This window comes from Oryx dammah, unplaced genomic scaffold, assembly GCF_014754425.2.
Source record: "Oryx dammah isolate SB20612 unplaced genomic scaffold, SCBI_Odam_1.1 HiC_scaffold_23, whole genome shotgun sequence".
NCBI classification, from domain to species: Eukaryota; Metazoa; Chordata; class Mammalia; order Artiodactyla; family Bovidae; genus Oryx; species Oryx dammah.
This window is the reverse complement of record NW_024070207.1, coordinates 9,362,044-9,389,480: the sequence shown is the minus strand read 5'-3', so window position 1 is coordinate 9,389,480 and position 27,437 is coordinate 9,362,044. Positions and strand designations below refer to the sequence as shown.

At 39.4% G+C, this 27,437-nt stretch overlaps 2 protein-coding genes across 4 annotated transcripts; one reads left to right on the top strand and one right to left on the bottom strand.

Moving 5' to 3' along the window:
* On the bottom strand, positions 1 to 26,887 carry NOX1 (NADPH oxidase 1). Of its 3 annotated transcripts, XM_040264965.1 has the most exons (13): positions 26,825 to 26,887; positions 23,312 to 23,407; positions 12,843 to 12,953; positions 12,292 to 12,376; positions 11,813 to 11,958; positions 11,528 to 11,709; positions 11,309 to 11,441; positions 7,082 to 7,174; positions 5,815 to 6,050; positions 5,439 to 5,601; positions 4,901 to 5,047; positions 4,589 to 4,713; positions 1 to 533 (listed from the first exon to the last, which is right to left on the bottom strand). In XM_040264965.1, the coding sequence occupies exons 1-13, from the start codon at positions 26,867 to 26,869 to the stop codon at positions 407 to 409; spliced, it is 1,689 nt and encodes a 562-aa protein (XP_040120899.1). In that variant the 5' UTR covers positions 26,870 to 26,887; the 3' UTR covers positions 1 to 406. The 3 variants fall into 3 exon arrangements, with proteins under 3 accessions (XP_040120899.1, XP_040120898.1, XP_040120897.1); XM_040264964.1 differs by lacking the exon at positions 4,901 to 5,047 and having other exon boundaries at positions 26,825 to 26,869; XM_040264963.1 differs by lacking the exon at positions 12,843 to 12,953 and having other exon boundaries at positions 26,825 to 26,869.
* On the top strand, positions 16,303 to 17,261 carry LOC120881322 (small integral membrane protein 30-like). The gene has a single exon (XM_040264966.1). The coding sequence runs from the start codon at positions 16,422 to 16,424 to the stop codon at positions 16,599 to 16,601; it is 180 nt and encodes a 59-aa protein (XP_040120900.1). The 5' UTR covers positions 16,303 to 16,421; the 3' UTR covers positions 16,602 to 17,261.
* Positions 26,888 to 27,437: the final 550 nt, after the last annotated feature.

The following is a 27,437-nucleotide window of genomic DNA, read 5'->3' as shown; positions in this document are numbered from 1 at the left end:
AAAAAAATCACCTTACTTAGAAATTTTCTTGGTGGGTAGGAGGACTAGGAGAATGACCCAGAGTCCAGGATATGGTTAACACTTGGAATCAACAAAATCACCCGAGGTTAAATTATGTAACTGTCAACCGCATCTGCTATCAGGCCTTGCTGCAATCAGGGCATTCCAGAAGGATTTACAATGATTTCCAAAGAAAGAATCCATGGGCTTTGCAATTATGATAACTTCTGAAGTTCTTAGGTCCATGAAGCTCAGTGATGACTAAGTTGAATCCAATCAAAAAAGAGTGCCAGGCTTGAAAGAAATATGTTACTGTTTTTAAGTGGTTGCCTCAACATAACCAAACCAAGTAAATTGTTGAAGATGAAGAGACTTAAATGCAGGTTACTATCTTTATTCCTGTAGTTCAGAAATTTTCTTTGTTGAAGTAGAATTGAACCTTCCTAGGATCCAGGCTGGAGTACTGGCGACAGCATTTGCTCAGGCTCTTTGCCAAAGTCTGCGGACCACATAGGAAGACTCCCACCGCCGACCTGCAAGAATAGAATGGTAGCCAGAGCTAGAAGGCAGCAAAGGCTGCTGATGGTTTGTGGGAATGTTTTCTACCTCTGCTATGCCTCTCCTCCCACCAACGTTACATAAAAATTCAGTTATTGACGGTCTCACGTTCTTTATGTTCACCTCACCTTTTCTGTTTGCAATCCCCAATATGCTTCCAGCCCTTAACTCTCTCAGTACTTAGCCTTGCCTATTCTACATAACCCATAGGATATGGAGAGCAGTGTACTATGAACTACTAGACTCTAAAGCCAGGCTGTCTAGGTTCTAATCCCCGTACTGACATTTGTCCCAGCTGTATGACTTTAGGCAAGTTTCGTAATCTTTCACCATTCCCCCCGACCCTGTAAAATGGGGCTAAAAATAGTATCCAGCTCATAGTCTTGTTTGGAGGTTTAAACAAAAACAACATGTGTAAAGCAATTAGAAAAATGCCTGGCACATAGCAAGTGCTTATGTTAGCTGCTGTTAAAGCCATTCAGTGTTTTCTCACATTGAAGAGGTGGTGATTCTTCTTGCCAAAGATACTCTTTCTAACTAGGCTCTGGGCCTCACTCTCCTTCCTTCATATCTACCTCTCCTCTCTTTTATTTGAAATGTAATTCCCATGACATAACATCTACTCTTTTAGAGTGTGCAGGTGGTGCTTTTTAGTATAACCACCAAGTTGTGCAAAATCTGAGAACATTTTCATCTCAAAAAACCCATACACATTAGCAGTCATTTGCCATTTTCTGCCAACTGCCCCCATCCCTGCCCTAGATAATCAAATCTACTTCCTGTCTCTAGATTTGCCTAATCTGGAATCAAATGATATGTGGCCTTTTGTGTTGGATTTCTTGCACTTATCATACTGTTTTCAAGGTTCACCCATGTTGTAGCATATAACAGTACTTCATTCCTTTTTACAACTGAATAATATTCCTTTGTGTGAATATATCATATTTTGTCTATCCATTCATCTGTTGATGGACACTTTTGTTTCCACAGTTTTTGGCTATTTTACATACATTCATACACAAGTTTGTGTGTGGACATATGTTTTCATTTCTTTTGGGTATATACTTAGGAGTCAAAATGCTGAGTCATGTGGTGATGGAATTTAACATTTTGAGGAAATGCCAGAGTTTTCCCAAAGTGGTGCACTGTTTCCCATTCCCGTAAACAATGTGGGAGAAACCCCTTTTGCATGTTTATTTTGCATGTTTATTTTATTCCTATCTACTGGCTCCTGATCTGTCTATAAGTATGGTTAGATCATCCTTAAACTAAGCATTCGCTGGACCCTGCCATTCCTCTGACAATGTTGACAACACTCCTCTACTACATCCTCTCTTTCTGTGACACTGTTTCTCCACATGACACCACTGAGCGACTTCACTTTCACTTTTGACTTTCATGCACTGGAGAAGGACATGGCAACCCAGTCCAGTGTTCTTGCCTGGGGAATCCCAGGGACGGGGGAGCCTGGTGGGCTGCCGTCTATGGGGTCGCACAGGGTCGGACACGACTGAAGCGCCTTAGCAGCAGCAGCAGCAGCAGCAGCTTCTCCACACACTCCTACTTCCCTGGCTCATCTTTCTCCTTTCCCACATAATGTAAGCATTCCTTAATGCAGCTTCAACTATGGTCAACCTGACACAATAATTAACAATCTCTTGTTTATATGCTGCTTTCCAGTTTACAGGGCACTTTTTATATATTGTCTTGCCTATTATTCATGACAATCCTGCAAGTGAGTAGAGCAGGCGCTTAGTCTCAGGAATTTATGTAATACAATCAGCTTAATCTCCTTCCCATCTGAATGGCTGATTTTATGACTGCTTCTCATGTTCCAGCGTGTCTGAAAACCCCTCAGAAAACAGGTCAGGTCATCAGTTATTTAGTTTTGTGCTCAGTCATGTCTGACTCTGCAACCCCATGGACTATAGCCCGCCAGACTCCCCTGTCCATGGGATTCTCCAGGCAAGAATACTGGAGTGGGTTGCCATGCCCTCCTCTAGGAGATCTTCCTGACCAGGCATTGAACCCACGTCTCCTGTGGCTCCTGCCTTGCAGGTGGTTTCTTTACTACTGAGCCACTGGAGAAGCCCATACATAGTGGTGTGTATCAGTTAATCCCCTACTCCCAATTTATTCCTCCCCCTCCCCTTTCCCCTTTGATAACCATAAGTTCGTTTTCTGTCTCTGAGTCCATTTCTGTTTTATAAATAAGTTCATTTGTACCATATGTTTTAGATTCCACATATAACTGATATATCTTTGACTTACTTTGCTTAGTATGGTAATCTCTAGGTCCCTCCATGTTGCTGCAAATGGCATTATCTGAGTAGTATTCCATTGTGTGTGAGTATGTGTATCACACCCTCTTTATCCATTCATCTATCAATAGATATTTAGGTTGCTTTCATGTCTTGACTATTGTAAACAGTGCTGTTATGAACATTGGGATGGCATGTATATTTGCAAATTAGACTTTTCTCTGGATATATGCCATAGAGTGGGATTGCTGAATCACATGGTAACTCTAGTTTTAAAGAGACCTCCATACAGCTTTCCATAGTGGCTTTAGTTTATATTCCCACTACTACTGTCAGACGATTTCCTTTGCTTCATACCCTCTCCAGCATTTGCTACTTGTTTAGACATTTTGATGATGGCCATTCTGACTGGTCGGAGAAGGCGATGGCACCCCACTTCAGTACTCTTGCCCGAAAATCCCATGGATGGAGGAGCCTGGAAGGCTGCAGTCCATGGGGTCACGAAGAGTCAGACACGACTGAGCAACTTCACTTTCCCTTTTCACTTTCATGCATTGGAGAAGGAAATGGCAACCCACTCTGGTGTTCTTGGGTGGAGAATCCCAGGGATGGCAGAGCCTGGTGGGCTGCCGTCTATGGGGTCACACAGAGTCGGACACGACTGAAGTGACTTAGCAGCAGCAGCAGCATTCTGACTGGTGTGAGTGATACTTGATTTTTAGTTTTGATTTGCATTTCTCTAACAATTAGCAATGCTGAGAATCTTTTCATGTGCCTGTTGGTCACCTGTATGCCTTCTCTGCAGAAATGGCTATTTAGGTCTTCTGCCCATTTTTTAATAGAGTTGTTTTTTTTTATATTGAGCTGTATAAGCTGTCTGGATATTTTGAAAAGTAAGCCCTTGTCAGTTGCACTGCTTGGAAATATTTTCTCCCAGATATTTGTCTTTTCATTTTGTTTATGGTTTCCTTTGCTGTGCAAAAGCTTTAAAGTTTGATATGATCCTATTTTTTTTTTTTTGCTTTTATTTCTTTTGCCTTGGGAGCCTGATCTAAGAAAATATTACTATGGTTTATGTCCAAGAATATTTTACCTAGGTTCTCTTCTAGGAGTTTTATGGTGTCGTGTTTTACATTTAAGTCTTTAAGCCATTTTGAATTTATTTTTGTATATAGTATGAGGGAGCATTCTAACTTCACTGATTTACCTGAGGCTGTCCAGCTTTCCCAACACCATTTGCTGAAAATACTGTCTTTTTTCCATTGTATATTCTTGCTTCCTTTGTCAAAAATTAACTGGCCCTAAGTGTGTGGGTTTATTTCCGGGCTTTCTGTTCTGTCCCATTGATCTCTATGTTTGTGCAAATACCAAGATGTTTTGATTACTGTAGCTTTGTAGTATTATCTAAAGTCTGGGAGAGTTATGCCTCCAGCTTTGTTATTTTTCTTCAGAATTGCTTTGGCCGAAAACAATGCATTTGAATGGTTCTAGTTCTCTTTTTTATTTGGTAATACAGCCAGAACTGAGTTTCTTTGCCTCACTGTTCGAATGCAGGTGGGGACAACAAACTTCTTCTCATCAATTACAAGATCAAGACCCCTATTTGGCTGAAACCTCAGATGAAATTTCCTCACTTTTAAGCAAGAATCTAAGATTGGTGCAAATAGTTTTAGCCCCAGAGATCTTTTCCCAAGAGTCTTCAACATGCTGTAATAGTTTTCCTAAACCTAATTCTGCAAAATCAACCAACTAGAGGAGAATACACTTACTTGGGGTGAGCGGTAGCTATTGTAGAGAACTCATTGTCCCACTTAGGTCTCCCAAAGGAGGTTTTCTGTTTCAGACCTGTCAGGATGTCATTGGCTTTATCAAAGTTTAGTGCTGCATGACCAGCCTGGAGTTGGAGAAATAGGAAGTTAGAAAAAGCAGGTCTTGATAGCTGCCCTTCCTTCAAGCCACTTTTAAACATGGGTGTGAAGGTGAGAGCAGGTAGGAAATCATAAGATGGTTATTTCTGCTCAGCATGCATTATGTTTAATCTGACCTTCATCTTAGGGAATTAGTGTGTTGTTTGAACTCACAAAGTTGCTGTCCCATCCGGTGAGAAAGAGACGGTAGTTTAGAAAACCCACTTTGCCTAATTCCTCCATCTCCTGTTCCAGGGAAGCCAATAGGTCATTGAACCAAGCAAAAGCACCCATCTCCCTGCAGATCCAGTAGAAATAGATCTGGAATCAGCAAAAGAGAATATAGCCTTATTAAGTGCCTCTTACAATGTGCACTATGGTGACATGATTATGCACATATACACTATATTTGTTGATCAAGTCTAAGAGTGACCTGGAAAAAATCACTTCTACAGAGCTGCTGACCTCAAGTGGCATTAATATCCAGAGTCCTGACAACTTCCCTTATGGAAAGAGCTCAAACATCAGCTTCAGTTCAAGGTGCTTTTAAACTCCAGTTGAAGATGAAGAGCCGGTTCTTATGGCAAGTCTGCAGAAGTGGATGCCTTGGCTAGGAGAGGTTACTCTCTTACTAATTGTAAAATGCTTAGCCCATGAAAACCATGGACCTGTCAGGCTCAGACCAGATGAAAAATGTTACTCAGGAGTGTACCTTTTGTGTTTTGAGGTTCTGATCTGCATGCTGAAATTTGTACCAGATGGATTTCAAGATAGAAGCAAAGGGGGTAACCCCAATTCCCGCTCCAACCAACACAGCCACTTCATACTGGAAAACATCCTCACTGGCAGTGCCAAAAGGTCCGTCCACCTGGATCCTGGCAGAAGGCAAAAGACAATGGGCAAAAGTGAAGTCTCACCTCTACCTGCAACCTCAAACGTCCTCCCAGAGGCATATGCTCCACGCCTCGTTGCTTGTTTATTTTAATCATATTCCATTTTCACCAGACTTAAGGTTCAGTGACGAATTACTTTCTCTTTTCTGCCTGTCTGCATTCTGGTCTGGGTCTCTACTGCTCTTAAGGACCTACCTGGGAACTAGCGAATACTGTTTTTCAAAAGTCCTTATGAGATTTTCTGTCCAGTCCCCCACTGCTCGGATATGAATGGAGAAGAAGTCTTCCTCTGGAGCAGAGGTCAGGGTAAAGGGATGCCACTCCAGGTTAGAGATTGAGGGGCAATTAACAAAAATATACCGTCCCACTTCCATACTGAAGCCATGCTTGTGCATCTGCAATTCCAAAACTTTGGATGGGTGCATGACAACCTATGAACGAAGCACAGAGGCCAAAAGAGGCAAATTCAAATGGCGACAAGGGCAAGCAGATAAAGTAAATGAGTAAAGCTGGAGGGCTGGTGATGACAGTAAATTGCAAACAACTCCTTTCTGAACGGGGCAGCAATTACCAAGTCCAGACAATGGTTGCACTATGGAGTGGAGATTCAGCATTATCAAGTTGCTTGATTCTTCAAGAGAGGCTAGAAATGCCAGTTTTAAATTGAAGCATAGTTGATTTACAATATTGTGTTAGTTTCAAGTATATAGCAAAGTGATTTAGTTACTATTTTCAGATTAAATTCCATTCTATCTTGTTACAAAATATTGAATACAATTCCCTGTGCTACAACTGGATAAGCTGGAAAACCAACAAGAAATGACATTTTTTTGATGTGAAAGCCTCCATCCAGATTTCTAAATGTTAGCGACCAATTTGACTTTCTAAACAATCAGTGTAAGGGCCAAACAAAATATGTCTGTGGGCTAGATTGTTGTTGTTGCAGTTCATTTGCTCAGTCATGTCCGACATTTTGCAACCCCATGGACATGCCAGGATTCCCTGTCCTTCACCATCTCCTGGAGTTTGCTCAAACTCATGTCCATTGAGTCAGTGATGCTATCCAACCATCTCATCCTTTGTCATCCCCTTCTCCTCCTGCCCTCAATCTTTTCCCAGCATCAGGGTCTTTTCCAATGAGTCAGCTCTCCATATCAGGTGGCCAAAGTGTTGGAGAAGGGAATGGCTACCCACTCTAGTATTCTTGCTTGGTGAATCCCATGGACAGAGGAGCCTGACAGGCTACAGAGATATGGCATAGACTGCCTGTTAGCAACTTCTGACATAGACCCATGCTGATTTCTGCCAAACCTCTCCAGTTCTGTCCAGCACCAGAGGAACTCAAATATATTGCCCTCAAGTTCTTTTTTATTCCTGTGAAGGTGACAACATGGCAATTTATTTCTATAATCAGGAAGAACAGAACTCTTAGCACAGCAAGAAGAAAGTGCATATTCTTTACCTTGGTAATCACAACCTTCTGCTGAGAGCGGTAAAATCGAAGGATCCTTTCAAAGATGTAAAGAATGCCTGGTGCAAGGATCCATCTCCAAGACTGCACACAGACACAATAAAAAGCGAGGTTACACACTAATCTCTTCTCTAGGATTTATTTGTGTAGCAGTTCATTCCTTCATTCAATAAATAAATATTTTTGAGTGACGTATATCATTATTAAGCCACTAATTTCACCAAAACTTGACGGAAATGGAAAGGAGTGATCTACAACAGTTTTACTAATCTGTTACTCATAAAGCAGATCATTTCCTGAAATTTTACAAGTCTCACCAGGAAACAAGAGAAAAGCACAGAAATAAACTACATGGTAATAATATATATTTTAAAATTATATTTAAAGTTTAATTTTAACAATCTAAGGCTGGGACTTCCTTGGTGGCCCAGTGGCTGGGACTTCACCTTTCAATGCAAGAGGCATGGTTTCGATCCCTGGTCAAGGAGCTAAGATCCTGCATGCCTCTCAGTCAAAAAACCAAAACATGAAACAGAAGCAATGCTGTAAAGACTTTAAAAAAAAAAAAAACTGAAGACTCTCTTCCAGGACAACTTGTCCAATCTGAAAAGCCAACAAAGAAGGTTGATGTGAAATAGAAGCAGATGATCAAAAACAAGGCAAACAAAAAATTGTGTGGCTCACACTATTGATAACAGCAATATATAAAATTTGGTATTTATTCATCACCTCTTTTCTCAGGTGCTCAAAACATCTAACATAGTAATACACTTTTTACCTTGTCTACTTTTTTAAAAAGCCTTTCTATCCCTTAGATCTTCTCAAAGGCAGCAGGTTGCTTCCATACCCACAGGGGCTTTGAAAAATGTATTTCCTAGCAGTGCTAAGTCATGTTTATTTTTGCACAATTGCTCGATCACAATACATTGGAACTCTGTGGAAAGAGATTTCTTATGCTGTTTCAGGCAATCAGCTGTTTGGGTATCTCTGGGGAAAAAGGGGGCAGAGAACAGGGCCAGTAAACCTGAGAAGGGGCATATTAAAATTTGAAACTACCTCTTATTTGGGAAAAAAATCCCCAGATGATTCAGAAGACATGAAAAAATATATTTAAGAAGTGGCTAGGGGGGAATGTTAGCTTTGAAAGTAATCAGAGAAAATGAATATTAAAACAAAATAGCATATTAGCCTCTCAAACTGGAAAACAGCTTTAAACAATGATGCCCACCATTAACTGGGATGCACAGAAATAGATGTGCACCATTCACATGTGTACCTGGGAAGTACAAATAAGTAGCATCTTCCCAAAGAGAAAATTGGCAACACATCTAACAGCCTTGGAAGTATTCATTCTCTTTGACACAGGAATTTTACTCCTAGGAAATGGAGCATAAAGGAATAATTAAGGCATGCACAAAGTATATAAGTATAGTCATGACTATTTATTAAGGGAGAAAATTATAAAAATGGCATACTATATAGATTTTTTTAGAGACCAAACTGTCTTTTCTTAATTTTATTTTTTTTTGTATTGAGATATAATTGACATATAACATATTAGCTTTATGTGTACAACATAATGATTTAATATTTGTAAATATTGCAAAATGATCACCACAGTACATCTAGTTAACATTCTGCACCATGCATGGTTACAAAAATTTTTTTCCTGTCATGAGAAAGCCTAAGATTCACTTTCTTGGTACCTTTCAAATATCCTGTACAGTATTATTAATTATAGTCACCATGTACATTAAGTCCTCAGAACTTATTTCATAACTGGAAATTTGTACCTTTTCACTACTTTCACCCATTTAGCCTACTCCCCAACCCCTGCCTCTGATAACCACCAGTCTGTTCTCTGTATCTATGAACTTTTTTCCTTTTTTTTTTTAAAGTAGAGTCTTGAGAAAAACTATTAAAATTTCCAACATATGGAGGCTGAACAACATGCTGCTGAATAACCAACAAATCACAGAAGACATCAAAAAGAAATAAAAAATGCATAGAAACAAATGAAAATGAAAACACAACAACCCCAAACCTATGGGACACTGTAAAAGCAGTGCTAAGGGGAAGGTTCATAGCAATAGAGGCTTACATCAAGAAACAAGAAAAAAATCAAGTAAATAACCTAACTCTACACCTAAAGCAAGTAGAAGAAATGAAGAACCCCAGGGTTAGTAGAAGGAAAGAAATCTTAAAAAATTAGGGCAGAAATAAATGCAAAAGAAACAAAAGAGACCATAGCAAAAATCAACAAAGCCAAAAGCTGGTTCTTTGAGAAGATAAATAAAATTGACAAAACATTAGCCAGACTCACCAAGAAACAAAGAGAAAAATCAAATCACCAAAATTAGAAATGAAAATGGAGAGATCACAATAGACAACACAGAAATACAAAGGATCATAAGAGACTACTATCAGCAATTATATGCCAATAAAATGGACAATGTGGAAGAAATGGACAAATTCTTAGAAAAGTAGAACTTTCCAAAATTGAACCAGGAAGAAATAGAAAATCTTAACAGATCCATCACAAACAGGGAAATTGAAATGGTAATCAGAAATCTTCCAGCAAACAAAAGCCCAGGACCAGATAGCTTCACAGCTGAATTCTACTAAAAATTGAGAGAAGAGCTAACACCTATCTTACTCAAACGCTTCCAGGAAACTGCAGAGGAAGGTAAACTTCCAAACTCATTCTATGAGGCCACCATCACCCTAATACCAAAACCTGACACAGATACCACAAAAAAAGAAAACTACAGGCCAATATCACTGATGAACATAGATGCAAAAATCCTTAACAAAATCCTAGCAAACAGAATCCAACAACATATTAAACAGATCATACATCATGACCAAGTGGGCTTTATCCCAGGGATGCAAGGATTCTTCAATATCCACTAATCAATCAACATAATACAACACATTAACAAATCGAAAGATAAAAACCATATGATTATCTCAATAGATGCAGAGAAAGCCTTTGACAAAATTCAACATCCATTTATGATAAAAACCCTCCAGAAAGCAGGAATAAAAGGAACATACCTCAACATAATAAAAGCTATAATGACAAACCAACAACTAACATTATCCTCAATGATGAAAAATTGAAAGCATTTTCCCTAAAGTCAGGACCAAGACAAGGGTGCCCAGTCTCACCACTACTATTCAACATAGTTTTGGAAGTTTTGGCCACAGCAATCAGAGCAGAAAAAGAAATAAAAGGAATCCATATTGGAAAAGAAGAAGTAAAATTCTCACTGTTTGCAGATGACATGATCTTCTAAGCAGAAAACTCTAAAGACTCCACCAGAAAATCACTAGAGCTAATCAATGAATATAGTAAAGTTGCAGGATATAAAATCAGCACACAGAAATCCCTTGTATTCCTATACACTAACAATGAAAAAACAGAAAGAGAAATTAGGAAACAATTCCATTCACCATTGCAACGGAAAGAATAAAATACTTAGGAATATATCTACCTAACGAAACAAAAGACCTATATATAGAAAACTATAAAACACTGATGAAAAATAAATCAAAGAGGACACAAATAGATGGAGAAATATATGTGTTCATGGATCAGAAGAATCAATAAAATGAAAATAAGTATACTACCCAAAGCAACCTATAGATTCAGTGCAATCCCTATCAAGCTACCAACAATATTTTTCACAGAACTAGAACAAATAATTTCATAGTTTGTATGGAAATACAAAAAACCTTGAATAACCAAAGCGTAACATAGGTGAGGAGATTAAAAGGTACAAACTTTCCGTTATAAAATAAGTCACGGAGATGTAATGTACAGCATGCAGAATATAGTCAATAATATTTTAATAACTCTCTGTGGTGACAGATGTCATCTTATTACAGTGATCATTTCATAATATATCAAAATACCAAATTACTCTGTTGTACACTTGAAACTAATATATACTGTAAGTCAATTATACTTCAATTTGAAAAAAAAAAGTTGAACTCAAAAACAAAGTAGTAAGGGAGAGCTGGAAGGTGAGGGAAATTGGGAGATGCTGGTTAAAAAGCACAAGCATTCAGCCATAAGATGAATAACCTATAGCATATGTCCTCCATAGGAGTCAGCACCAGGCTGAACTAATAATGATTATAAGATGAGTGATAATAACAACAATGACAATAACATCTCCTAGCAAGAGTCTACTATCCTTGTCCTGGTCGTACCTCAGCAGGGAGCCCTTCAAATTGGGGAGGTTTGCAGTGGGAGGCAGGATCATCCCATTTCTCAAAAACCTCTGCACACTTGTGAGGATGATTCTCAGCCATGCTCTCTTCTGTTTGACCCCGGACAATTCCACTGAGGCAGAAAAAAGGACAATATGTGGCAAAGAATTATGCAAATCAGGAACCGGGGCATGAAAAATGGGAGTTTGAGGACCTTACCCAAGACCATGAATTCCTAAGCCAATGAAGTAGATGATAAAAATGTGGTGTGTATACCAGAAGACCTCAAAATAACTCCTCCGGATAAATTCCATAGCTGAAGTCACCATGAGAACCAGAGCCATTGTGATGATCACTCCAGTGAGACCAGCAATGCTGGTGAATGTCACATACACCACTGTCTATGAAAGGAGAAATTTCAGCCAGACACAATGTCCACCAAGGACACCATGACCTTCCTGCTCATGTTCAGATCCCAGATGCTTTTCCCTTGAATCAACTCACCATGTTTGGGGACTGGATGGGATTTAGCCATGAATAATTCTCCTGAAGAGGTAGGTTGGAGAGAATGGAAGCAAGGGATCCATCTATGGCCTGTCTGCTTCTGCTATATCGTTCAAGATTAAACAGGTGTGCAATGATGTGAATAGCTAAATGGAAAGATGGAGAGAAATGTGAAAGTTGTCTCAGAAACATCATGGAGGCATGCCTCACTAGAAAGGGAAAATCCTACATGTGGTACCAAGCAGAATGGTGAGTCCACATAAAGTGCCCAATAATGATTACAGAGAGAATTAAGATTTTTTTTAAATATTCACTCCCAAAGGAATAGAATGTAAATTCCATGAAAGCAGGTCTAAAATGGTGCCTGACAAATAGTGCAGGTGTTCAATAAATATATTTTGAATGTTTATACACATGGATGAATGAAACTAGATTCTGAATGTCTGGAAGCCTGCAGGTTCATCTGTTTCCCCAGTTACCTGTGTGTAGGCAGATCATATATCTCACCAGTTTGTGGAAGGCGAGGTTGTGATCCAGTTGCTTTCTCAGGGTACTCCTATAAAACTACAAATGTGAAATGATCATGGTTAGGTGTCTCCAGGCAGCTTTATGAAATTCACTATATGGGCTTCCCTGGTGGCTCAGATGGTAAAGAATCTGCCTGCAGTGCAGGAGACACAGGTTCAGTCCCTGGGTTGTGAAGATCCCCTGGGGAAAGAAATGGCTACCCACTCCAGTATTCTTGCCTGGAGAATTCCAAGGACAGCGGAGCCTGGGACCCTACAGTCCATGGTATCACAAAGACTTGGACACAACTGAGCAACTACCACTTTCACTTTCAATATATAACCAACATGTCTTACATAAAGCATGCCAATACCCACCCACTCTTGCTCACCCCCTAACCTCACCCCCCAAAGGAGATCTCTGGCTTCCATTCCTAGGGGTTTGGTGTTGAGCTGTCCTACTGAGCTGTACAGAGTCTTTTGTCTTTAATGTGAAAGATGACCTACAAGTGGTTAGGACTCACTGAGCAGGTGCCTCTCAGGAAAGACAGCAGATTTCGACACACGGGAAGAAGGATCAGCATGCTGTTAAAATTCAAGCAGCGAGCAGAGGCTCGGGCCCAGGCCAGCGCTGACTAGAACAGAGGAGACAAGAAACCATCAGCTGCTTCATCTCTTCATCTAGCAGGTGAGCACGGGCCTGGTACACTTGTCTGAGACCCGGACAATGAGTCCAAACTCTCTGTTTACAAATGACAGAAAATTTGCTAAACTTAATATTGAATTGAGAAATCCTCTTGATAGTGGTTTGGAAATGTTTGACTACACATTTATCAATATGAAAGAGAACAGGATTTAGTGATTTGACAAATAAATTCTATGAATGTAACACTTTGCATTCAGGATTTTTGCTTAATACAGTCAATTGTGAATTTAGTTCATCATTTGTAAAACAATCTTGAATATATATATATTGTATTTTAAATATAGCTTCAATATTTTGAGTTATAATTATAGTGACTATTTTTCTCTTTTCTATACTTTCTAATGTTGCAGTTATAAGTATGTGATAATCATGTAATAAAAACAATAAAAAATTAACTGTTTATATTTAAGATCCCTTTAATAACTGAAAAAAAAAAAACAAAGAAACCTCTCAGAGTAAAAATTTAAACTTAGGTAGAGATTTGAGAAGGGAGAACTTCTAAGAACAGAATTTCAAAATTATTTCCTTGGGTGGTCAACAGCATACATCAGTTCAGTTCAGTTTAGTTCAGGCACTCAGTCATGTCCATCTCTTTGTGACCCCATGAACTGCAGCACGCCAGGCCTCCCTGTCCATCACCAACTCGCAGAGTTTACACAAACTCATGTCCATTGAGTCTGTGATGCCATCTAACCATCTCATCCTCTGTCATCCCCTTCTCCTCCTGCCCTCAATCTTTCCCAGCATGAAGGTCTTTTCAAATGAGTCAGCTCTTTGCATCAGGTGGCCAAAGTATTGGAGTTTCAGCATTAACACCAGTCCTTCCAATGAACATCCAAGACAGATTTCCCCTAGGATGGACTGGTTGGATCTCCTTGCAGTCCAAGGGACTCTCAAGAGTCTTCTCCAACACCACAGTTCAAAAGCATCAATTCTTCTGCACTCAGCCCTCTTTATAGTCCAACTCTCACATCCATACATGACCACAGGAAAAACCATACCCTTGACTAGATGGACCTTTGTTGGCAAAGTAATGTCTCTGCTTTTTAATATGCTATCTAGGTTGCTCATAACTTTCCTTCCAAGGAGTAAGCCTCTTTTAATTTCATGGCTGCAGTCACCATATGCAGTGATTTTGGAGCCCAAAAAAATAAAGTCAGCCACTGTTTCCACTGTTTCCCCATCTATCTGCCATGAAGTGATGGGACCGGATGCCATGATCTTCGTTTTCTGAAGGTTGAGCTTGAAGCCAACTTTCTCACTCTCCTTTTTCAATTGCATTAACAGACTCTTTAGTTCTTCTTCACTTTCTGTCATAAGGGTGGTGTCATCTGCATATCTGAGGTTATTGTTATTTCCTGTGGCAATCTTGATTCCAGCTTGTGCTTCTTCCAGCCCAGCGTTTCTCATGATGTACTCTGCATAGAAGTTAAATAAGCAGGGTGACAATATACAGCCTTGACGTTCTCCTTTTCCTATTTGGAACCAGTCTGTTTTCCATGTCAAGTTCTAACTGTTGATTCCTGACCCGCATATAGGTTTCTCAAGAGGCAGGTCAGGTGGTCTGGTATTCCCATCTCTTTCAGAACTTTCCACAGTTTATTGTGAGCCACCCAGGCAAAGGCTTTGGCATAGTCAATAAAGCAGAAATCGATGTTTTTCCTGAACTCTCTTGCTTTTTCGATGATCAGCGGATGTTGGCAATTTGATCTCTGGTTCCTCTGCCTTTCCTAAAACCAACTTGAACACCTGGAAATTCATGGTTCATGTATTGCTGAAGCCTGGCTTGGAGAATTTTGAGCATTACTTCGCTAGCATGTGAGATGAGTGAAATTGTGCAGTAGTTTGAGCATTCTTTGGCATTGCCTTTCTTTGGAATTGGAATGAAAACTGACCTTTTCCAGTCCTGTGGCCACTGCTGAGTTTTCCAAATTTGCTGGTATATTGAGTGCAGCACTTTCACAGCAACATCTCCATGTGAAATAGCTCAGCTGGAATTCCATCACCTCCACTAGCTTTGTTCGGAGTGATGCTTCCTAAGGCCCACTTGACTTCACATTCCAGGATGTCTGGCTCTAGGTGAGTGATCACACCATCATGATTATCTGGGTCGTGAAGATCTTTTTTGTACAGTTCTGTGTATTCTTGCCACCTCTTCTTAATATCTTCTGCTCCTGTTAGGTCCCTATCATTTCTGTCCTTTACTGAGCCCATCTTTGCATGAAATGTTCCCTTGGTATCTCTAATTTTCTTGAAGAAATCTCTAGTCTTTCCCATTCTATTATTTTCCTCTATTTCTTTGCACTGATCACTGAGGAATGCTTTCTTATCTCTCCTTGCTATTCTTTGGAACTCTGCACTCAAATGGGTATATCTTTCCTTTTCTCCTTTGCTTTTCGCTTCTCTTCTTTTCACAGCTATTTGTAAGGCCTCCTCAGATAGCAATTTTGATTTTTTGCATTACTTTTTCTTGGGGATGGTCTTGCTCCCTGTCTCCTGTACAATGTCACGAACCTCCATCCATAGTTCATCAGGTACTTGTCTATTAGATCTAGGCCCTTAAATCTATTTCTCAGTTCTACTGTATAATCATAAGGGATTTGATTTAGGTCATACCTGAATTGTTTAGTGGTTTTCCCCACTTTCTTTGATTTAAGTCAAAATTTGGCAATAAGGAGTTCATGATCTGAGCCACAGTCAGCTCCCGGTCTTGTTTTTGCTGACTGTATAGAGCTTCTCCTTCTTTGGCTGCAAAGAATATAATCAAACTGATTTCAGGGTTGACCATCTGGTGATGTCCATGTGTAGAGTCTTCTCTTGTGTTGTTGGAAGAGGGTGTTTGGTATGACCAGTGCATTCTCTTGGCAGAAGTCTATGAGCCTTTGCCCTGCTTCATTCTGTACTCCAAGGCCAAATTTGCCTGTTACTCCAGGTGTTTCTTGACTTCCTACTTTTGCATTCCAGTCCCCTATAATAAAAAGGGCATCCTTTTGTGTGTTAGTTCTAAAAGGTCTTGTAGGTCTTCTAGAAGCATTCACAGCATTACTGGTTGGGGCATAGACTTGGATTACCATGATATTGAATGGTTTGCCTTGGAAATGAGCAGAGATCATCCTGTGGTTTTTGAGATTGCATCCAAGTACTGCATTTTGGACTCATTTGTTGACTGTGATGGCTACTCCATTTCTTCTAAGGGATTCCTGCCCACAGTAGTAGATATAATGGTCATCTGAGTTAAATTTACCCACTCCACCATTTCTGTAATGGCTGCTTCCCTGAAGTAGGCGCTGTCATGTGGAATCTCTTAGCCTCAGCATCCGGAGCTGCTGGAAGGGAGTCAGATTGAATTCAGTACCGCCTTCTTTGAGATCTTCATCCTTCAAGAACCAGCCACATCATGATCTCAGTTTCAACACAGTTGTTCCTAGTCCTCTTTTCATTGCTTTTGGTGCTGCCTGTTGTTGAAGCAGTAGAAGCCGGAGATGCAATTGCTCTCTTGTTAGGTGTGATTCTCAGCATTACAGGCATTTGTGCTTGTTTGGGGGTGTATGCACGAGAAAGAAATGGACAGATGTGACTTTGAAGGGCCTCCTGAATCAAACCTTCCTCTGCAAACCTTTGTGCTATTGAGTTTCAGAACTGAGCTTTGGTGTCTGAAAGTTGCCAAGAAACAGTTAATAGAGAAGTTTCATATTATTGGTTATTTTCCTATGAAAAGGAACAAATTGATATACTCTGTTTAAGGGAAAACAACATGTTTTTGTCACAACAGATAATGCACTGAAAAATGCCATCTGTAATTTGCATTTGCTGAAATTTGCATAAGTAATATTTCATAGTTTCAGAATTCTCAGTAGGAAGAAGGAAACTCTTGCCCAGAATCCTAGGAAATTGCCACTGTTCAGTTATAATCACTGCCTCTTGCATCATTGAGGAATTTTTTCTCCATATTTTTATTGGCTTTTTGTTTTGTTATCTCCCAAGTTAGTACTGTACCTAGACATTAAATACAGTTGGTCAGAAATTAACACTTATCTCTGTGTGGGGAAAAGTTCAGAAAATGTATTCAATGTATCTAACACATTGAAATGGAGAGAGTTAATGTAAAAAAATATATATTGACATTGAAATGGAGAAGACATCTATTGTTTAACAAAAACAAAAAATGTTTATATTAACTGAGTAACATCTCCATGGTGAGAAGTACTATGTCAAGTATAAACCTATTATGTAAGTTAAAAAAAATAAAAAAATAAATTCACCCACTCCAGTCCATTTTAGTTCGCTGATTCCTAGAATGTCGATGTTCATTCTTGCCGTCTCCTGTTTGACCACTTCCAATTTGCCTTGATTCATGGACCTAACATTCCAGGTTCCTATGCAATATTGCTCTTTACAGCATCGGACCTGGCTTCTATCACCAGTCATATCCACAACTGGGTGTTGTTTTTACTTTGGCTCCATCCCTTCATTCTTTCTGGAGTTATTTCTCCATTGATCTCCAGTAGCATATTGGGCACCTACTGACCTGGGGAGTTCATCTTTCAGTGTCCTATCTTTTTGCTTTTTCATACTGTTCATGGGGTTCTCAAGGCAAGAATACTGAAGTGGTTTGCCATTCCTTCCTCCAGCGGACCACATCTGATCTAATAGTAGAAGCTGCCAGAAAAGGAGACAAGGAATCAGTGCTTCAAAGTATTGAGCCAAGAAACAGGCTTGATTAGGTATAGACTGGACAGAATATGTTCAACTCTGTGGTAGCTAATTTCGATTTCTCTCCTCAACTGTACAACTGGTCTCTGAGTCAGCTCCATGTACTTGGGACTGCATACAATGTAGTATGACAATTTCACAGCAGCAACAAAGGTGGTGGCAGCAGCCAGACAATTTTTGTTGCACTTCATCTGACTGGCCACCCTTACATTTATGCCTGTCAGTGACTTGCTAAAAGGAAGAAGATGAGGCAGTTAACAATTTCTTTGCCTTTTTCTTGGAGAAGGAAATGGCAATCCAGTCCAGTATTCTTGCCTGGAGAATCCCAAGGACAGAGAAGCCTGGCAGCCTAAAGTCCATGGAATGTCAAAGAGTTGGACATGACTTAGAGACTAAACCACAACAACTAACGAAGCAGATAGATATATTACTCTATCACAAATTTGTTTTATTGCATATTTTGATTATATTTCAATATAATTGGTTTCTATTATAATCCCATGTATTTTATTGACTATGTTTAAAAATATTATTCTGAAAGGGAGTTGGTAGGTAGGCTTCACTAGACAGAGTAATCCATGGTATTGAAAAAGGACCCCTCTAGTTATGCAATTGGTTTTTACAATAAACAATTTGTCACTGACTTTGGATCAGGAAGATCCCCTGGAGTAGGAAATGGCAACAATGGAAAATTCCATGGACAGAGGCGCCTGGTGGGCTACAGTCCATGGAGTCACAAGAGTCAGACATGACTGAGCAACTAAATCATCACCACCACCCACTGTTTTCTAATCATCTTTTTGCACAATGACTCTTTTTCCACACAACCTAAACCCAGACAACGAGACACTGGTTTAATAAGCCAGGTCAAGATCTGCCTCCATCCATAATGGCTTACAATGGCTGGCAGTACAGTGAACATGAGCTGCCCTACTGTTTTCCATTTCTGACTCTTCCACATGACCTGTGTTTTCTCCCTCTGCTGAGTCACACCCCAACTGTTTTCGGTAGAGATAGCCTGTTCTGTTTCTGAGTAAATTTCCTCTGCTCATCTCAAAGATCCTGCATTTCCACATTAGTTCCCACCGCTTGCTTATTTGAATCACAGAGGTTCCTTAAAGCTAAATTGACAATTGAATTGAAAAATAGAGGACTACAATTTCACAGCTTCATATTCTGTTGAGGATATCTGTATGGGATGATTTTTTTTTCAGAGAAAATCTTTTTTTCCCCATAGCTGCACATTGAAATACACCCATTTATGTTCACTTTTCAACACTAACAATAACTGATGTTTTAATTCAATTGCAACTGTCATTAATGCTTCATTGACTATGGATTTAAACTCATTCCTCTGAATAAAATAACTCTGTATTTTCCTAAAGGAAGCATAAATTTAAGACTTACCCTTGGGAGTGATTAAATAAATTATGGTGCTTCAATGCCATGAACTGTTATTCTCTTAAAAGAATGAGCGTTATCTATATGCAATAGTGTAAGGCTGGTAAATGCTTCACAACCAGTTTTCAGGGGAAGGGAGATTCTTGATTTCCAGTGTTTGTCAATTTGCCTGTTGTAAATACTCCCACCATGGCAGATTTCAAGATACCAACCTTATGTCATTAAACAGCACTGGACGTAGGGTTGGGAAGAGATGCACAACTGGCAACTGCTAGTTCCAGCACATCACTGGTTATGTACTTACATGGAGAGATATCTGAGATACAAGAAGAGTGAGAAGAAATTTCCAGCCAGTATCTACAATGTGATCCTTTTTTTTCTTTGGTTAATTTTTTTTAAGTGTTCTATTGAATGTGTTTATCAAAACTCATAGAAACATACACCAAAAAGAGCAAGTTTTACTGTTTATATGGAATAAGTGAATAAAATATTACCTTTCTCAAAAACAAAACCTATATATCTGATGCATTTGTGAGTATACATCAGTGTGTCTTTAGAGACACAGAAGTCAAACCATTAACAAAGGTTATCTCCATGGAATGTGATGGGAGAGTGATCTTCACATTTTATTCTAACACTTCTATATCATTTGATCTCCTTGAAAGCAGTATCATTTATAGTTAATTTTTTATAGAAAGGATTTTACAAAATGAAATCTCCACAGGATATCAGCATGATTCATTTTTCTGGTGCTGACTTTTTGATCATAAAGCAATTCTGTTAATAGTTAGTCACATTTATTACATCATTCTCTTAGTAAAAAACTATTTCTTAAACAAATTAATACTTCCTTTGGAGTTATAGTTTCCAAAGAAGGATCAAGGACCAACATTTAAAATGGAAAACAGCAGGGTGAAATAAGTCTGAACAGAACATTCAAATGAGTTGTGATCTCAAGACGAATCGTTTGATTATGAAGAAACAAGGATTTTCAAAAAGGACAAGTTGTCTTTATTTTTTTAAGTTCTTTTTTTTAAAATATAAATTTATTTATTTTAATTGGAGGTTAATTACTTTACAATATTGTATTGGTTTTGCCATACATCAACATGAATCCACCACAGGTATACACGTGTTCCCCATCCTGAACCCTCCTTCCCTCCTCCCTCCCCGTACCATCCTTCTGGGTCGTCTCAGTGCGCCAGCCCCAAGCATCCAGTATCATGCATTGAACCTGGACTGGCGATTCGTTTCATATATGTTATTATACATGCTTAAATGCCATTCTCCCAAATCATCCCACCCTCCCCCTCTCCCACAAAGATTATTCTATATATCTGTGTCTCTTTTGCTGTCTCACATACAGGGTTACCATTACCATCTTTCTAAATTCCATATATATGCATTAGTATACTGTATTGGTGTTTTTCTTTCTGGCTTACTTCACTGTATAATAGGCTCTAGTTTCTTCCACCTCATTAGAACTGATTCAAATGTATTCTTTTTAATGGCTGAGTAATACTCCATTGTGTGTATGTAACCACAGCTTTATTTTCCATTCATCTGCTGATGGACATCTAGGTTGCTTCCATGTCCTGGCTATTATGAACAGTGTTGCAATGAACACTGGGGTACACGTGTCTCTTTCAACTCAAAGAGGACACTAACAGATGGAGAAATATACCATGTTCATGGATTGGGAGAATCAATAGAGTGAAAATGAATATACTACCCAAAGCAACCTATAGATTCAGTGCAATCCCTATCAAGCTACAAATGGTATTTTTCACAGAACTAGAACAAATAATTTCACAACTTGTATGGAAATACAAAAAACCTTGAATAACCAAAGCAATCTTGAGAAAGAAGAATGGAACTGGAGGAATCAACCTGCCTGACTTCAGGCTCTACTACAAAGCCACAGCCATCAAGACAGTATGGTACTGGCACAAAGACAGAAATATAGATCAATGGAACAAAATAGAAAGCCCAGAGATAAATCCATGCACCTATGGACACCTTATCTCTGACAAAAGAGGCAAGAATATAGAATGGATTAAAGACAATCTCTTTAACAAGTGGTGCTGGGAAAACTGGTCAGCCACTTGTAAAAGAATGAAACTAGAACACTTTCTAACACCGTACACAAAAATAAACTCAAAATGGATTAAAGATCTAAACATAAGACCAGAAACTATAAAACTCCTAGAGGAGAACATAGGCAAAACACTCTCCGACATAAATCACAGCAGGGTCCTCTATGACCCACCTCTGAGAGTAATGGAAATAAAAGCAAAAATAAAAAATGGGCCAAAGAACTAAAGAGACATTTCTCCAAAGAAGACATACAGATAGCTAACAAACACATGAAAAGATGCTCAACATCACTCAGTATCAGAGAAATGCAAATCAAAACCACAATGAGGTACCATTTCATGCCAGTCAGAACGGCTGCAATTCAAAAGTCTACAAGCAATAAATGCTGGAGAGGGTGTGGAGAAAAGGGAACCCTCTTACACTGTTGGTGGGAATGCAAACTAGTACAACCACTGTGGAAAACAGTGTGGAGATTCCTTAAAAAACTGGAAATAGAACTGCCTTATGACCCAGCAATCCCACTGCTGGGCATACACACAAAGGAAACAAGCTGTCTTTAAACATGTACACTGGGTGAGTCTTCCTGGAAAGCTAATGAAACAAGGCACCATCAAGATGAAAGTGACTTCTTCAAATCCTTACATGTTACTGAATAACTGACAAGAGTTAACAGTCAAATTTGTTTCTTTAACCAGGCAGTGGCCAGATTAACGAGCCTGTGAGAGAACCATCCTCATCTCCAAGCTTCCTCTTCTTCACTTCCATGCCAACATGCCATACTCACTGCACCCTTCTTCTCCTGTCCTTATAATCTGCTCCTTCCCCAGGCTTCTCTATCCTGTTACTCTGACTTGACCCCATCATTCTACAGGCCTTGAATTTGGCAACACCACCCACTCCACAAAACTCGCCACACCAAGTATCCCTCTTGTTTGATAGGTAGTTTTCTGTGAGATCAGTCCACAGCAATGGTTTTCAAGTTGTTCATTCGTTTATTTTCAGCCAAACTCTTTCTTAAAATCATAAGCAGGAATCCACAAGACAGATAAATGCTGCTTTGGTTGATGTAGGGACACTGTCCTGTTAGCTTTCCCCTCACACTCTGCAGGGACACCTGAATTTCTATGGAAACCGGTTTGAAAATTACTCAATATTTCTTTATTGTGTGTTTTCATTATTGGAGCCGTGGAGTGTGCCCTGGATAAGGCTGTCAGATTTAGCAAACAAAAATATAGGATGTTCAGCTAAATTTGAACTTTAAAAAATGAATCACTTTCTGATATGCCCCTGTCTCATGCAATATTTGGAATAAATGATACCCCCCAAAAATACTTGTTGGGACTTGCCTGGTGATCCAGTGGTTGAGAGTCCACTTTGCAATGGGGGAGGGGGACACCGGTTCAATCCCTGGTGAGGGGAACTGGGATCCCACCTGCCACGCAGCAACTAAACCCACCCGCCACAGCTACTGAGCCCAGGTGCTACAACGAGAGAGCCCGTGCACCGCAGAGCCACAAGGAGGGATCTCTCATGCCACAACTAACACCTGACACAGCCAAATAAATAAATACTAACTAAAAAAAAAAGATTTGGGGCTTCTCTGGTGGTCTAGTGGTTAAGAATTCGCCTTGCAATGCAAGGGGCACCTGTTCGATCCCTGTTCCGGGAAGATCCCACGTGTGGTGGAGCAACTAAGGGGCCACAACTATTTAGCATGTGCTCTAGAGCCTGGGAGCTGCAACTACTGAAGCCCAGACGCCCTAGAGCCCGTGCTCCACAAGAGAAGCCACCACAGTGAGAAGCCTGGGCACTGCAAAGAAGAGTGGCCCTGGCTCAACACAACTAGAGAAAAGGCCCACATAGCAGTGAAAACCCAGCACAGCCAAAAATAAATAAGTAAAATAAATAAAACAGATTTGTTATTTTTCTGGAATTCAAATTTACCTGGGTAGCCTGAAGTTTTTTTTCTGGTGACCCTAACTCTAGGGGAAATGAGGGCATTGGGTCACAAAGGAGCCAGAGTTATAGACAAGAAAAAACAGAGAAATTTTCCCACATCACAACTGCGATACTCACCCCCAGTATTTGTCTTGTGTAGTAGTACTTGGTGGCCTTCTCAAATGACCAGAAGGCATGCACGAACAGGAAAACATTCAGCCCCAACCAAGCAACCTAGAGGAAGAAAAATGAAGCAGGAATAAAGTAAAATTTGGGTATGGGAAGGAGTAGAAAAGGGGTAAAGAATTGTTTCACCATTTGGCTATTTTGTGTTTATGTTTTCTTTTTTTGGTAGAGGGCATGCACTGCGAGGCATGTGGAATCTTATTTCCCTGACCAGGGATCTAATCTGTACCTCTGCAGTGAAAGTGCAGATACCTAGCCACTGGATCATCAGGAAAATCCTATATCTGTTTTCATTTTAAATGAGTAAACTTAATTTCAAAGTGAGTCAGGACTTCAAGACATGCACTAATGATGCTAATCACCAAGGTCAGCCAATCAAGGCTCATAGGCCAAATCTAGCTCACCACCTGTTTTGTACAGCCTACAGGCTAAAGAATGAGTTTTATATTTTTTCCCATTTTTAAATGGTTAGAAAAATCAAAAGAAGAATATATTTCATGACATGCAAAAATTATATGAAATTCAAATTCCAGTATCTATAAATACAATGGTATTGGAACTTAGCCACACCTACTTATTTCTGTATTGTTTATAACTGCTTTTGTGATTCAATGGAAGTGTTGAGAAATTGTGACAGAGAACATATGGCCCACAAAGCCTAAAATTGTACAATCTAGCCTTCTGCAGAAAACATTCATCAACTTCTGGACCAGATCATTCAAACTATTACACCTAGAAGATGGCAATAAGTGAATAAATGGATTTCTAAAGAAACAAAGAATAAATTCAACATCTGTAACAATACCCATCTGAAGGGAATAAACCATTCCAGATGGGCCTGCCTCTTTAATTATACCCTGATGTACACTTCCCTGTTTTTAGGTTGCAATTCTTTTCTTCAAATTAACCTATCATTGGTGTGGACTCATTTGAGTGCTTAAGACTTTGTCTGTCCCAAGATCTGTCTCCATTGGCAAAGAGAGAAATTTGGAACCTACTCCCCATTGCTTTGGAGAACAAAGTCTGTAATTGATCAGGACTCTAGGGGCACTGGAATACATACCTCTAATATATATCTATAGCCCTAGGATGGTCCAGAACCATCTCAGCCCTATGGGTAGAGGGCCTTTAGTCTAGAATATGGCCCATTCAGATTCCCTAGATCTGGACCAGTCACATACCTGTAGCATCATAACATAGTGATTTGAAGCACGATGTTGGAGTCAAACTCCCTGGGCTCAAATTCTAGTTCCACCACTTTCTAGCTCTGTAATCTTAGATCTGTGATTTAACTTTTCTGAAATTCAATTTCTTCACTTATAAAATGAGGATAATAACAATATCTACACGACAGCAATGCTGTGAATGTTACATGAAATAGTACATGTGAAGTGATTAATACAATGCTCAGTGCACTGTACAAGCTCAATAAATTCTGGCTGTGTCATCACCAGACTGGCTTTTCCACTCAATTTCTTTCTTCATTCTTTGCCCACACACCCTTTCCAGAGTTGTGTGTCTTCCAGAGATCTTTGACCTTAATGGAAAAAGAGAGGTGAAAGCCACAGATAATTTAAGAGTTTAGAAGACAAGGTAGAGAACCCTATTTAGAGAGAGCAAAAATATTTCAGAATCTGACAGGGACACAGAGGCAAAGAACACTGTGTCAGCCAAATAATCAACTGCAAGAAAGATGAATTATGAAATACAGTGACATCTGTAAGAAATTCCATTCCCTTCCCCACCTAGACTATAATTTCCTCCACTATGAATGGAAAAGAAAGTCAAGTAGAAGACCTGGCAGGAAAGAGAAGTAAAAGTATTTGGGGGGTAATTTATTTTTCATTAAAAAAAATAGCAAAGGAGCACATGTCAGAGATGAAAAGAAGTCTGAGCCCTCTGAAGAGATTGGTGCAAGGTGGAAAGATATTTAAATCATCATCACCTAAGAGAGGGATTATAAAAAGAGGATTTTCGAGCTAGAAACACTCATATTTATATGTAATCTAGTTTTCATTAATCCTCCCCCATCTATAATACAAGTGACCTGAAGTCTAGAGAAGATAAGTAATTTGATCTTGGTCAGTCAGTTAACAGCAGAAAGGAAGCTAGAGTTCAGTTAGAGAGCGTGTTAGGAGAAGGGGATTGGGTACATGTAGTGTGGTAAAGGAGTTCTGGCTTGAACACTGGGGAGCTGGAATTGAGTGATGGCTCTGCAACCAATTCACTGTGTGACATCTGGATCTTACTTTCCCTTGTAAAATCAAAGAGTTGATTTCTTTCTGCACTACCTAAAGCCATAGCCACTAACCACATGTGGCAACAAAGTACACGAAATATGTTTAGTTTTAATTGAGATGTGCTGTAAGTATAAAATACACATTGGATTTCAAAAACAGTAAAAATAAAATAATATCAATTATCTCATTAATATTTTCATATTGATTACAGTTTAAAGGATAACATTTTAAATATACTGGGTTAAACAAGATATATTACTGGACATTCATTCCACCATTTTCTTCTTACCTTTTTCAACATAGGTATTCAGTTCAGTTCAGTTACTCAGTCGTGTCCGACTCTTGGCAACCCCATGAACTGCAGGACGTCAGGCCTCCCTGTCCATCACCAACTCCCAGAATTTACACAAACCCATGTCCATTGAGTCGGTGATGCCATCCAACCATCCCATCCTCTGTCATCCCCTTCTCCTCCTGCCTTCAATCTTTCCCAGCATCAGGGTCTTTCCAAATGAGTCAGCTCTTCATATCAGGTGGCCAAAAAACTGGAGTTTCAGCTTCAGCATCAGTCCTTCCAATGAACACCCAGGATTGATTTCCCCTAGGATGGACTGGTTGGATCTCCTTGCAGTCCAAGGGACTCTCAAGAGTCTTCTCCAACACCACAGTTCAAAAGCATCAATTCTTCTGCACTCAGCCCTCTTTATAGTCCAACTCTCACATCCAAACATAGATATTAGACAATTTTAAAATTGCATATGTGACTTCACATTATATTTCTAATGGACAGTGCTAGGCCATAATCTCTAAGATCACTTCTACCTCAAACATTCAATGATTTGATGATTTATTGGTGTGAGCAGGATAGAAAGAATGAAGAGAAATGAGTGCTCCATAGCAGTAGTTAGAAGTGAAATGGAAAAGAAAAAGAGAAGAAAAAAAAAAACAGATTGAAAGTCCAAACACTTGTGGTTTATATTCTTGTCTCTTTATCAATCAATTTCTGGAGATGGACTGATTTTTTAAATACTGAAATACATCATACACAGAAAAGTATATTAAACATATATATGCAATCCTAGGATTGGACCTTTCAGTGATAACTGACCTTGAAAAGTTCAATATTATCATGGAATTTTTCCTTTTCCAGTAACTGTACACATATTAACAAACGTAACATCTCTTTACTCTAAGAGTAATTAATAGAAAGTGAAAAATCACTTACCAGAAACAAAACTGAAAACCAGTGATTAACCACCCAGTTTCCCATTGTCAAAAGGTGGTTTGGAGCCTCTGCAGGCAGCAAGGAAGATTCAGGAACTTGGATTCTGGAGAGGTTCTTCAGGGTTAGCACCTCTGTCCAGCTCAGAGTCTGTGAAACTTTAATATTGCAGATTACAGAAAGATGCACATCTACCCACAAAGCTTTCGGAAATGAATAAATGCACTCTATCTTCCTCCTCTGGTCAGAATTGTGTTATCAACCTTGGTAAACCAGCCCTAACTATAAGTACCACAGGGGTTTTCCCTGGTGGGGTTTTATCCCTTCAGGAAATAACAATCTTCTTAGGTGAGGATATTCTCTCCCATTAACTTACCAGCATGACTTAATGTGAGGCATTGTCTTCCTTGATAACACATTCACTAAGGTTTCTCAGAAGGAAGAGTTTAGGCTGAAGCTATAAACAGATGACCTCTGGAAAAACAGGGCAGAACAGAAGCATGTTAAGGAAGCTGCTTTGAGGTGGGTTTTCAGAAGAGTTATTGCCTCTGCTGGCTGCAATTTGGACCTCAGCTTGGCTAGCTCAGAAACTTAGTTTACCAATTCTCCTGGAAGA